The sequence below is a fragment of the Periplaneta americana genome, chromosome 4 (assembly GCF_040183065.1).
Source record: "Periplaneta americana isolate PAMFEO1 chromosome 4, P.americana_PAMFEO1_priV1, whole genome shotgun sequence".
Taxonomy (NCBI): domain Eukaryota; kingdom Metazoa; phylum Arthropoda; class Insecta; order Blattodea; family Blattidae; genus Periplaneta; species Periplaneta americana.
In genome coordinates, this window is record NC_091120.1 from 180,985,498 (window position 1) to 180,998,986 (window position 13,489).

Below are 13,489 nucleotides of genomic sequence, written 5' to 3' on the forward strand. Positions count from 1 at the left end.
CCATACCACACCGGTAATATTGACCAATGCAATTATAACGGTTAGTGGTGGAGAAATATACTTGACCGCTGGGTAATGTCTTTTGTGTTGAGAAACGCGAGCGTGAAGCATAAAGGCTTATCGGAAAGTGCGACTGTGGTTAGAGGACATGTTGAAGTCCGTGAGTTAGTTTTCTAAGCAAAAAGAACGCTTTCTTTAGCCTCCATTATAATCGCGTTTTTGTACGACAGACCACAATTGACTAAACGTAATAGTCGGCTTCTTTTTTATAAAAAAGAACAAGATTACTTACGTTGTAATCGACAAACCTCCTTATCTTGTGCCACTGTTTGACGCAGTATGAGCTCAGAGCATCAGGGCTGGTAAGTGTAGATGAAAACAGCTGCATTACCTGGAAAGAAAAGAAAAAGCTTCGATACTTTACTTTGCTTCGTTAAACTAACAAATTACATTAGAGCAGCAGATTACATACAACTTCCAAACAACTATAATCTTCTGTTTTCTCTATCATTACTGTCATCAGAAGTTACAGGAAGCCATCACTATATTTAACGCGATATTTATAATTATTGTTATTTATTTAAACTTCACCACCAACAGACGCAAGCTCACCAATTATAGGTGGCTTACATTGATACAATTTATATACAAAATCTATACTAATAATAAATCTGTAGCCGAAATTTTTTTGGTAATTTTCGATTTTTTCAAAAATAATTGGTCCTAACATATATAATTAACTACCCTGAAACCGAAAATCGCTTTTTTGAAATTTTTGTTTCTATGTCTGTCTGTCTGTATGTTTGTTACCTGTTCACGCGATAATGGATGAACGGATTTCGATGAAAATTGGAATATAAATTATGTTCGTTGTAACTTATATTTTAGGCTATATGGCATTCAAAATACATTATTTCTAAGGGGGGTTATAAGGGGGCCTGAATTAAATCGAAATATCTCGCTTATTATTGATTTTTTTTTAATGTTACATAACAGAAGTTTCTTTAAAAATCATTTCCGATAAATTTATTCTTTGAAAAATTTTGATAGGACTGATATTTAATGAGATAAATGAGTTTTAAAATTAAAATAACTGCCATCTAAGGCCGTATAATGAAATAAAAAACAAACGACTTCGTCTATAAGGGGCCTTGGACAGCAACAATCGAAAGCTATGAAAGATAGCCTACAGAGAACGTTTCTGTGTTTGTATGAAGTAATATCGAAAGCTAAATTAACCGATTTGTATAATTAATTATTATTTCAGCATTGGAAAGTGTAGTTTCTCTAGATGGACATAATGCTATAATGTTATTACAGTAACTTCTGATATAATATAATGTAATATAATATAATATAATATAATATAATATAATATAATATAATATAATATAATATATGTAATGTAATATTACATAATATAATTTAAGTTATTTGAAGGGTTCAGAATCATAGTGGGCCAAACGCCATTTACTGAATACGTAGAAAACAAGGGTTAAAATTAAGTTATTACCATAATTCAATGGAAGTGTCATTACAAATTAAAAACGAAAAAAAAAAAAACAAATAGATACTACCTAAATAAAAGACACAGATATAGATATAAATGAAAAATACCAAATAAAAATTAATTACAATGAGTTAAGTATAGATATCATAGCCAAAAATGTAAAATGTAGCTATAATTGGCGAATTACAGAGTAAATATAACACTATGTTAATAAATTCAGTATGCAGTATTATATAGTAGGACTAATAGGCTTAATTTACTTATTTAAGAAATTCACCACTACAGAACACGTGTTCCAACCAGCATGATACCTGACTACAACTACAACCAACATGCAACTATTGCGTGTTCAGTTCAAAGTGTGTCATGGCTCACTGTATGCCGTCATGTGGCTAGCCGATGAGCCTAGAGAATTCAATCTTCCTACATTTCCGCAGAGGCGTATTACCTATGTGCCAGAGAAGTTGCCTGGCAAGTACGGCGTTCATTCTGAAGAGTACGTACCGATACGTACGGTAACGCCGGTAGTGGTAGGAATGTGAACTGTTTGGAAACACGTACTAAGGTGAGTTTTTTTCTTACTGTCGGGATATGGGGAGAGGGTTAAGACGATTACTTACGTATTTGTTGGCATTAACTTGGACGGTCAACATGGACACGGAGCATTTGATTTGTGTTGTGGAATGTTGTGGTACGCAACCGATGATAACAAATACCCTGCGTACGACCTGCCCGCGCAAAACACAGTTCGAAAGAGGTTATGGTAGCACACAGACCGTACAGACCGCCATCTGTTGCTACAACGTTCAAGTTATACCGTACACGTTCTCAAGTTCAGGTTGAACGCCTTGAATAACAGACAACTCCTCTGGCATAAAAGCTGAAGCAGTTTTAGGATTTTATTCTGTACTCTCTCTAGAATGACCGAGTGCGAGTGATAGTGAGGGTTCCAAACTATAGATGCGTACTCTAATTTACTTCGTATTAAATTATTATATATTTTTAAGACAGTTTCAACACAGCGAAACTTCCGACTAGACTCTGACAACACAGCTGCCCTCGTGTTACTCATGTACAACAGAGAATTAGGCTCAAACTTGTGAAAACTTCTTGGTTGGTCAGATCTGTCACGAAACTTTTGGGGTGGAACGCACGGTTGTGAGCAAAGAAAAATCCAAGTAGTTCCACAAATCCACATTTTTTTTTAATAAAGCAACTCTTCATTGATACGGGGATATGGAGTATTGGGATCCGCCCCAACAGTTGGTAACACTGGCTCTGGAGTTTAATTTCCGGGAACAGATGCCACGGTTCCACTTGAATGGAGAGATAGATGCTTGTGCTCCTCTCTCTCTCGCAAATCTTCTTCACGCGCTCTGCGGATGTCAACAGAATGAAGTGAGGCCCACCTCCACATGGCAAGCAACGCTGAAAGAGAGGGCTTGCTGGTTCGAACTCCTCTCGAATAAATGCTCATAAATAGGGACCGGATTTTTATGTAATTACATATTATATTCCTTTCAACCTAACCGTATATAAATAACAAATCTTTGCGAATCTTGTAATTACCATTAATATACAGAGTGTTTCAAAAATAGAGGGCATAATTTCAGATATGTATTCCCCATATGTAGACAATACAAAAAGTTCATTACAACATGTGTCCGGAAATGCTTGGTTTCCGAGTTATGGCCTTCAAAACAGTGATATTCACCGGAACGTTTTTCTTCACGCAGGTAGGTGCCGTGACAGGAGATATTAACAAAGGACACTCTGACAGTTAATTCCGAGGCGAAGGGTACATTGAGTGTTGTGTTTGGCGTTGTACAGGGACATCATTTTATTTTTACTAACATTTTTAATATTAATCTGGCTATACTTTTCTATTAACGATTGAAACAGGAAACACCGTTTGCTACCCCTTCCACGACTGGCGTAGATATAGGAGGGAAGAAAAGTAGTTCATCGATTTATGTAAACTAGGAAATATCACGATTTTGAGTTTGATAATTTTTATTAGGTTTTTGTTTAATCAAAATACAGTATTGTATTAACAGTGTTTTTACTCACGAATTGAGCTATCCATTCGAACGTATTAATTATGTATTGTATATTGTACTGTTGCAGCGCATTAGCGTACAATATAGAGAATGAAGTTAAATTGAAAATTATCATAATATGGATATTTAAACACATTTTTGAAAATGGTGGCCATTCATTTCGATACAGGCTTCAGTTCTTTTGTGCATATTATCACACTATAGACTATTGTACCTAATTCCAATTACCAGTTTCGTCCTTCGTATGAGTAACTCATGTTGAAATAATTCTGTACCTACTCTATAAAAGAGTACCTTACGTATTGTAAATTCAATCTTCACTTCTGCCCGATCCGAAAAGATAAAATTACTCAGAAATGCTATCTACTGTCCGTTCAAGTGGTTTTGTCGCAGGGTCGTAGGAAGGGGGGGATCACGTGACAGTTAATTACTTAACGAGGCCCTTTTATTTAAGTTATTTTAAACACTTGTGTAATATTACGCAGACGTCCAATTCCTAACAGAAATTAATGTTTTCAGAAAAGAGCTAAGATAGCCCAGCTACGAGACTTTACAGAGGAGCGAACAGAAGCAGGTGGGGGAAACCGGGATGCGACGTAGGCAAACGGACGACAGTACCTGTGCGAAAATATGATTCAATATTGAAAGCGCTTTCGTCACTGGAAAACGCGAACATATTTCTGGAACGTACTGTACTCACTCAGTACTGCTTACGCGCCCTCAGCTCTGTGTCGTGAACGGTTGGAAGTTTACTAGTAGAAGGGGTGGGAGTGAAGTACATTCAAAAACTCAGGTACAATAAAAATTGAAGTAAAAATAAAGTGATGTCCCTGTACTATGCGACATGTACTCAAATCAGGAGCTGGCAGAAGTGCACTTCATGTACGGTAAGGCAATGCTGCACTGGCTCTCGTCGTTTGTACCAGGAGAGGTACCCTGATCGATGGGTCTACACCTGTGGAGTAACGGTCAGCGCGTCTGGCTGCGAAATCAGGTTGCCCGGGTTCGAATCCCGGTCGGGACAAGTTATGGTTGAGGATTTTTCCGGGGTTTTCCCTCAACCCAATACGAGCAAATGCTGGGTAACTTTCGGTGCTGGACCCCGGATTCATTTCACCGGCATTATCACCTTCATTTCATTCAGTCGCTAAATAACCTAGATGTTGATACAGCGTCGTAAAATAACCCTGATCGATGGATAGGTAGAGGTGTGGCCCAAATGCTTGGCCTCCACGCTCACCTGATTTCAACCCTATCGATTTTTACTTGTGGGGCCATTTAAAAATCATTAGTGTATTCGTCTCCGGAACCTGACACGGAATTCCTTCGGAATCGAATTGTGGCAGGTTGTGAGGAAATATGCAATACTCCTGGAATTTGGGATCGTGTGGGGACTGTATTCAAGCAGAAAATGGTCATTTTTAACTTTTGCTGTAAAGGCAACTACCTGCGGGAAGGAAAACGTTCCAGTGAATATCACTGTTTTGAAGGCCGTAACTCGAAAACCAAGCATTTCCGGACACATGTGCCAATGAACTTTTTGTATTGTCTACATATGGGGAATACATACCTAAAATTATGCCCTCTATTTTTGAAACACACAGTATTAAAATTTGATACTACATACTGACGAGACTAGTGACGCAGTAAATAAAATAAACGAAGACTTAAATTCGATTTCACTGTGGGCACACAAATTTGGATTAAGGTTAAATCCAGAGAAATCGCAAGCAATCGTAATGGGACATAATCGTCTACGAAGTACTCTTGATGGTGGTACTATACCACATATAATATTGGATGGGATTATTGTTAAATACAGTGAAACAGTTAAAAATCTTGGCATTTTTATGGATAGCGATCTAAATTGGAACACTCAAGTAACACACACTTGCAAACAAATATTTTCTCAACTTCACTCTTTGTTTCATATGAAAGAATTTCTACCACTTAGTCTAAAAAAGAATCTTATCCAGACGCTTGTAATGCCCCAATTTGATTATTGCGATTCCTTACTAACTATTGTAAGTTCACTCTTGGCTGAGAGACTACAACGTGTTCATAATGTGTGCATACGATTCATCTGCAATACTCGTAAATTTGACCATATAACACCTTCCCTCCAGTTACTTTAATGGGTGCGTCTGAAGGAACGAAGAACAATACATTCACTGTCTCTTCTGTTTAGAATCATGCATACTTCTACTCCTTATCGCGCTTTCAATTTCTTACAACTCTTCGAAACCGGCATCAAGCACTTCTTTCTATCCCTCATCATAGAACGTCTTTATACTCATCCTCTACACTGTAGAAATACCTCGTCTCTGGAATCCGTTACCTAATGACGTCAGGGACTGCCGGACTTTATCACAATTCAAAATTAAATTGGAAAATTTTGTCTTGTTTAATGCTTTTTAGGCATTGATAGAAGTGTTGATTTGTGTTTTTTACTCTAGATTAAAATTGCAAGTTTCTTGTTTATGTTAGTTAATTAGGATACAATTAATTATACTTAATCACTCAATTAAAGTGTATATTTTTGAGTGACTTTACTTTGTTTATAGTGTTTTTTTTTCCTTTTTATTTCTGTTATTGTATTTGTATTTCGGAAGAGAAGGCCTGATGGCCTTAACTACACCAGAATAAATAAATGAATAAATAAATAAATAAATAAATCAATCAATCAATCAATTTTTACATATTTACCCCACATTACATATTATGGCTTGGTATTACATAAAACTATATATTTAGGGGTTTTATTCAATTTTACTTCTCTAAAAGGGGGAAAAAAACTTCTGCTAGGTAAGTTTACAATTTGAGATACACAGATTTAAAAAGCCTTTTTACCTACCCAAGAAAGGATATATTTCGGGACGAAACATAACGTCCTTAGTTCCAGAAGTAATGGAGACACTCACCCCATACCGCCCACTGTAAATATGAGTGAACAAAAGGCAACCTTTCTCTCACAACTACATTATATTGTAAAAATCACTCAGAAGGAAGCGTTGCATTCATGCGGTGGAGTGGGATGAGGACGGCATGATTTGTCTCGAACTATAATTGTTCTGCACATGTCTTAACAAGCCGTTATCATGCAATTTGCAACCTTACCCACCCTCTTCCTAATCCTTCCAGGGAAAACCCGTGTCAAGTCTGACTTGAGCCGCAATAAAGTAGCCGACTTTTGAAAAGAAGCTGGAGTAAAGGAACAAACTGGAAAGATGTTGAAAGATTAAAATATATTATAAAGCTTTTCAGTTTATTGCTTGACCTCTTTACTTTAATTTATTCTTATTAATTATTCTGTAGGACCAAAAAAATAATAATCTTTACGTTAATTCTTTACTTTAAATTAAGTAGACCTATACGGAAATGGAATTTTTCCGAGCAATTAGAAAGTATGGTTCTCAGCTATAATAATCCTACTCCTGAATGAGACAGAAATGCCACTTTTCAAACAACAGTTTGTAAATGCCTATAGTTTAAAGTTTTAGTAGGTACTTTGTTTCTTACAGGGAGCAGCTAAAATGCATGTGTCCCATATCTCCACTTATTTTCTCCTAACCCAGTAAAGCGAAACAGTGCTTGCAGTTCTGTTGTGTCATTCATTTCACTCAGTTCTCTAGTTTTAGTACTTACAGTATAAAGTGCAAGTGAGTTTATCTACTGCGTTTAACTAACTACAAAAATAAAATCATGGATTGCGATGGACGAAGCTTTCACTACAGATGGAAAAATAGCAATGTGTCAAGTGTGCGGTAAAAGAGTCGGGTGCTCTACGAAATCACAACTGGAGAGTCTTACCTATCCTATACCTGCCAGATATTGATATTAAATATTTTCATGATTTTACATATTTTGGTACACAGTCAGCCTATTTTTCTTACATAAATATGTACATATTTCACACCTTGATATTACATAAAAATCCGCTCCCTACTCATAGAAGAGAAAAAAAATATTCTGGAGAAAAAAATTTTGAAGACGACGAAAAAACACAACGGCGGTGATTACGAAACAGATGAGGACCACGAGCGTGTCACGTATCTCGATAAGATAGATACTATCATTCCGGCATAATTAAAAATGCCCCAAAAAAAATCAGATGAACAATGGACAATGTACTAATTGAACAATGGCTGATCCACTTCAAGAAGTTCACACGTAACTGGTTTCAACTAAACATATCAGGTATTCTGTGTGATTCTGTCGGAACATCAGGTCTAAACTAATAATTATCAGTAGTTAGACGGCACACTTGCACGTGAAAATCACAGCCATAACGTCTCCGCTGCTGGTCGTTATCATTCGTCTAGCCACACATCTTAATTATTGTCAGGAACTGACCACACCAACTTGGCCTTGATCAGCGTTATCTGGCGATGCTGGACTTATTTATCAATCTGAAGTGAACGTATTATCTCTGTTTTTGTGTCGACAGCATGTTCTGTTGATGGGTACTCCTGGTATTAAGAGGTGAGGTGTCCGCGTCAATCCATGCACCCTACAACAGGTGAAGTGCCGTTGCAGAGAGATTTCACTCTCTCAATTTACATCATTCTCTCTTCCTTCTTTGTGATTCCTTTATTTCTCCCTATAGCCCTACCTAGTTTTCTATGAATTTTTACTTTCTTATTGTAAGTATACTCCATCTTCTTTTATTTTATTCTTTCTTCCTGTTTTTCTATTTCTTCTGTCCACTTTTCTAAATTTTCTACCCCTAAAAGTTTTCTTAGTTTTTCAAGTCTATACTTTTCCATTCTCCATTCCTCTCATATTTAATTCTTTCTTTGCTCTTGCGTTTAATTTTTCTCCCTTCTTTTTTTCTATTGTAATATTTTTTATCTCATTTCCGTTTTGTTACTTAATTTTTATTAATCTTTATTGATCTCTTTCTTTCTAGTTCTCCATACTTTGCTTTAATTCTCCATTTGCCTTATTTGCTTTCTTTCTTAATCTCTTTAATTTGTTCTACTCCTCTCTTCCTGTTCAGCGTAGTCGTCTCAAACTTTCTCTTTCTTTTATTTCCTCCGTTTGTCTTATTTTTTCTTTCTTTCGTTAAATTTTTTATCTTCTTTTCTGTACCAGCTCATTTCAATAATTATTTTGTTCTTCACTTTACCATATTATTCCTTTTCTTTTCTTTTGATGGTTTATTTTCTCTTTTAGTTTGCCTCACCTTCTTTCTTTCTTTGTTACTTTCACTCTTCCTTTCTATTTTTCATTTCGTTCTATTCATTTTTCTTGTACTTTGCTCGTTTTTAATATATATATATTATTTTCCTTTTTTCATTTCGTCCTCTCTCTTTTTCATCTAACTCCGGTCAATCTTTGTTTCTTTGCCTTTCGCGTATTTTGTAATGTTTATTTCTTTCTTCCTTTCTTGCATCGTTCTATTATTCTCTTTCTTCGCATCTTATTTCCTTCAATCATTGTTTCTTTATTTTCTTGTTTTTCTTATACTTATCTCCTTCTTTCTTCCTTTCCGTCGTTAATTTTCCCTTTTCCTTATATTTTACTCCCTTCAAATTTTCCCTTCTTCCTATCTTTTATCCGTTGTTTTTATATGTTTCTTCTTGCTTTCATCTATTCTACTTTTCCTTTTTTTTTAATATTCTTACTTTTTAATTTGTATTTACTTTTCTCTTTCTATCATTCATCTTCTATTATTTCGTTTTCTTCGAATCTCTCTTTCTCACTTTCTTCTTCTTCCTTTGGCCTGCTTTTCTTTGCTCCTCCTCTTTTATTTGGTTTCTTTCTTCCTTCATTTTGTTTTCACGTACATTTAGTTTTTTTCCTTTCTCGTTTCATTCAATGTCACCTATTTTATCTCCTCTTTTTATTTGTCGCTCTTTCTTTCTGCCTTTAATTCTTTGTCCCTGCCTTTCGTATTTTATTTATTTATTTTTTTGTCCATACAACATAGACACGTGGCGATACACACATGTTGTGGAGAAACCAAGCATCGTCCTAGTCTCCACCAGATATTGTATCATCATCATCATCATCATCATCATCATCATCATCATCATCATCATCATCATCAATAACTTCAACTCTCCAACGTCTCTTTGGTCTTCCCACTCGTCTTCTTCGTGTAGGTCTGTAACACCATGTTCTGAAAGGTATCCTGTCGTTGGGCATTCTTGTTATATGGTCCTACCAATTATTTCTACATTTTTCAATTATACTTGTTATACTCTCGATATTCAGTTCTTGACGTAGATATTTTCATTTCTGTTATGGTCCTGTAGTCTAAATCCTGCTAGTGGCCTTAAGAGTCTCATCTCATCGTTATTGTAAGATAACGCATTAAATTAACGTAGAAAAAATATCAAAGCTTTACGCAGGACTCAAATATACTACCGAGGGCTCAACGTGATTTTCATAACTACTTACTTGTCTCACTTTTGAAGTGCGAGAAATAAGTTTAATAAATAGTTAAAAGATTTGAAACTGGTGAGAATAGGCAAAATTTCTACACATTCATACGTAAAATTTAATGGAGATTCGGAATATGTAAATTTTAATATAGGGTGTCATTTAAAAAAAATATAGTTTACTATCACACCCTTGTTTGGACAGACAGGGTTTGGAATTGAACGACTTATATCAGTTTCTTGTCTATGAGGATGACGTGAATATGTTAGCAGAAAATCCACAAACGATTAGGGAAAACATGGAAATTTTACTTGAAGCAAGTAAACCGATAGGTATGGAAGTAAATCCCGAAAAGACAAAGTATATGATTATGTCTCGGGACCAGAGTATTGTACGAAATGGAAACATAAAAATTGGACATTTGTTCTTCGAAGAGGTGGAAAAATTCAAATATCTTGGAGCAACAATAACAAATATAAATGACACTCGGGAGGAAATTAAACGCAGAATAAATATGGGAAATGCCTGTTATTATTCGGTTGAGAAGCTTTTGTCATCTAGTCTGCTGTCAAAAAATCTGAAAGTTAGAATTTATAAAACAGTTATGTTACCGGTTGTTCTGTATGGTTGTGAAACTTGGACTCTCACTTTGAGAGAGGAACAGAGATTAAGAGTGTTTGAGAATAAGGTTCTTAGGAAAATATTTGGGGCTAAGAGGGATGGAGTTACAGGGGAATGGAGAAAGTTACACACCGCAGAACTTCATGCACTGTTTTCTTCACCTGACATAATTGGAAACATTAAATCCAGACGTTTGAGATGGGCAGGACATGTAGCACGTATGGGCGAATCCAGAAATGCATGTAGAGTGTTAGTTGGGAGACCGGAGGGAAAAAGACCTTTGGGGAGGCCGAGACGTAGATGGGAGGATAATATTAAAATGGATTTGAGGGAGGTAGGTTATGACGATAGAGACTGGATTAATCTTGCACAGGACAGAGACCGATGGCGGGGTTATGTGAGAGCGGCAATGAACCTGGGAGTTCCTTAAAAGCCAGTAAGTAAGTAAGTATCACACCCTATATGCTGAATAACTTTCTTTTTCTAACACTGGTATCATATTGTATGGTTCATCTCCAACAGCCTTGTATAAAACTTGTTTTTGTAAAATTGAAATTTAAGAAGTTATTATCAATATATATATATAATTTGAACTGGTAATGGAAATTACGGGGAAACGGCTGAACGGATTTTAATAAATGAACCCTCATTTTGAAGCTTGAAACCGAGTTTTTCAGAAAAATAGTAGTTTTCAGTGAAGCGTTAGTTTTCCTACATAATTTTCCTAATTTCCAAAATCTATCTTTCGTCAGTTTTGAGAATTAATTGCAGTACAGGATAAAACAAAACACATACAAACAATAGGCTATTACACGAAGGCCATGACTTGCAGGATTTCTGACATATTTAGAGCTCAAATTCAATTGGTTATTAAAAATTTCAACTCTTACTAAAAATAATTTACAGGTCTGATTCTGCGGTGTGTAATTTTCTGAGTACAACTGTGTATTGGATATTAAAATCTACAAAAATTAAGGTGGTTTGATGGCATTATTACTATTAGAAATGAAATATTATTATAGTTAATGCCATGTTGTGACTATTTTTAATTAATTATACATTATCAATGCTATGTTCATGATATGAGAGTGGGGTTATGTAAGTAGATGTAGAGAATATCTTAAATTAGAACTTAATTTCTATAATATACTGAGCGGTGGCTATATAGTGTATATAACTACAAAACTATAACTAAGATAATAATATTGTTATTAAAAATCAAATATTTTTATAGTTATTAATCAAATGGGCTTGGGTATTTTTCATATACTTAATGGCGGTGTGGTGTAGATATTTATATGAGTCATTCTCTTCAGTATTGGCTCGAGAGAGCGCCAAAATTACAGTTCGTAAGGAAAGACCAAAATGTATATTTACTGATAAAATAAGAGGCCTACAAAATGTTGTAGACTCTCTGTACCTTTACTTTTTGATTACTTTGCTTATTTCTTCCTAAAATTATGTACATTTAGAACGATCTCTCTTGTTCATCCCCGTTTAGTAGGCCTACTATAATTTCAGTTTATAAAATATCGTCATCTCGTTTAGCCTATAATACACACTTGGAATTTAATAAGTAGGGAGCGGAATTTTAGGCCCTAAAAAGTGGCATTTTAGGCGCCTAAAATAGGCTCTTAATCTCCTTTATTTAGTCTCTATAAAACACAAAAAAGGCTTTCTTGTTAAAGAATGTCGCTAATATAAGACTAAACATTTATTTAACGCAAAACTCTAGGATTAAAAGAAACTTCCACATAATTGACATTTTACAAGATGCACATGCATACACAAAATGAAGACATTCTGTCTTTAAGTTAGTTTTTTTCATTCACCAATCACACTTCCATAGTTTGCTTCACAGTAGAAGATCAGCACCTACTGTGTCGCTCACTGCTGTACTTACAAATGGTGAGAAAAAAGGAAGGGGTTGTTATCTGTCTTGGAATGAAAGAGAATGCTTATTCGGTACAACCCAGCGAGTTTGTGTTAAATTGCTGACAGACAGAGGAAGATATAATAATAATAATAATAATAATAATAATAATAATAATAATAATAATAATAATAATTTGTCCCACAGGAGTTTTACTTGCCAGTAAATCTATTGACATGAGCCTGTCGCATTTTCGTAAGCTTAAAGCCATTGACCTGGGCCGGGATCGAACGCGCAACCTCGAGCACAGAGGCCAGCGCTATACCGACTACTCTACCCAGGCCGACTGAAAGTTGGAATTTTAGGATTGAAAGATTGTAAGAATGAAAAGGGGTGGCTGGGAGGTACTTCTCTATCTTGTGTCGTAGACTGCTAGGAAGGAGTTGCTGTTATCCGTTTTGGAATGTAAGCGGTACAGAATGGTAAGAAGAAGAGTAAATAGTTACAAAAAATGATGCAAAAATAAAAACTTAAAAATAGGCACTAACGTCGAAATAGGCATTTTTAGGCGCTATAAAACCCCCTTTACTTATGACTATATTTCCATGGAAAATGTAAATGTTAAATCTCAAGCCTGTATGTATCAAGGAAAAAAAATAGGTTTTTGCTTAAATTCCGCTCTCTATTAATAAGCTTACAGGTCGAATTCTTCTATTCAACTGAACATACTTTTCTTTAGTGTATTTGCTCCTTCATTTTCTACCCCAGTCCCTTTCCTTGACCCAACCCAGCACAGGATCAAGGCTTGCGTGCTAACGTTCTCTTTCCTCAAAAGTGCCAAATAGATTTGCAGGACTTCATATAGATGAAATACACTAAGTTACCTCTATGTCATTACACGGCTTGCTAAAATAAGTTAATGTATACAATGTACAGCACAGTAAGCAGCTGTTGAGGACCGACTGGCCGTGTTTAATTGCGGCAAGTGGTCGCGGACCTGGAATCGTCGATGTAACGCTGTTTGTGGACCACGGAAGT

The 13,489-nt window shown here is 35.6% G+C and overlaps 1 protein-coding gene across 1 annotated transcript in view; it reads right to left on the bottom strand.

The window, feature by feature from the left end:
- Positions 1 to 226: 226 nt before the first annotated feature.
- Positions 227 to 13,489, bottom strand: part of LOC138698490 (uncharacterized) — a 713,766-nt gene continuing 700,503 nt past the window's right edge. Inside the window, exon 4 of the mRNA XM_069824457.1 lies at positions 227 to 391. Within this exon, the coding sequence (XP_069680558.1) occupies positions 242 to 391 (150 nt within the window). The 3' untranslated portion in view covers positions 227 to 241. The remainder of the gene's footprint in view (positions 392 to 13,489) is intronic.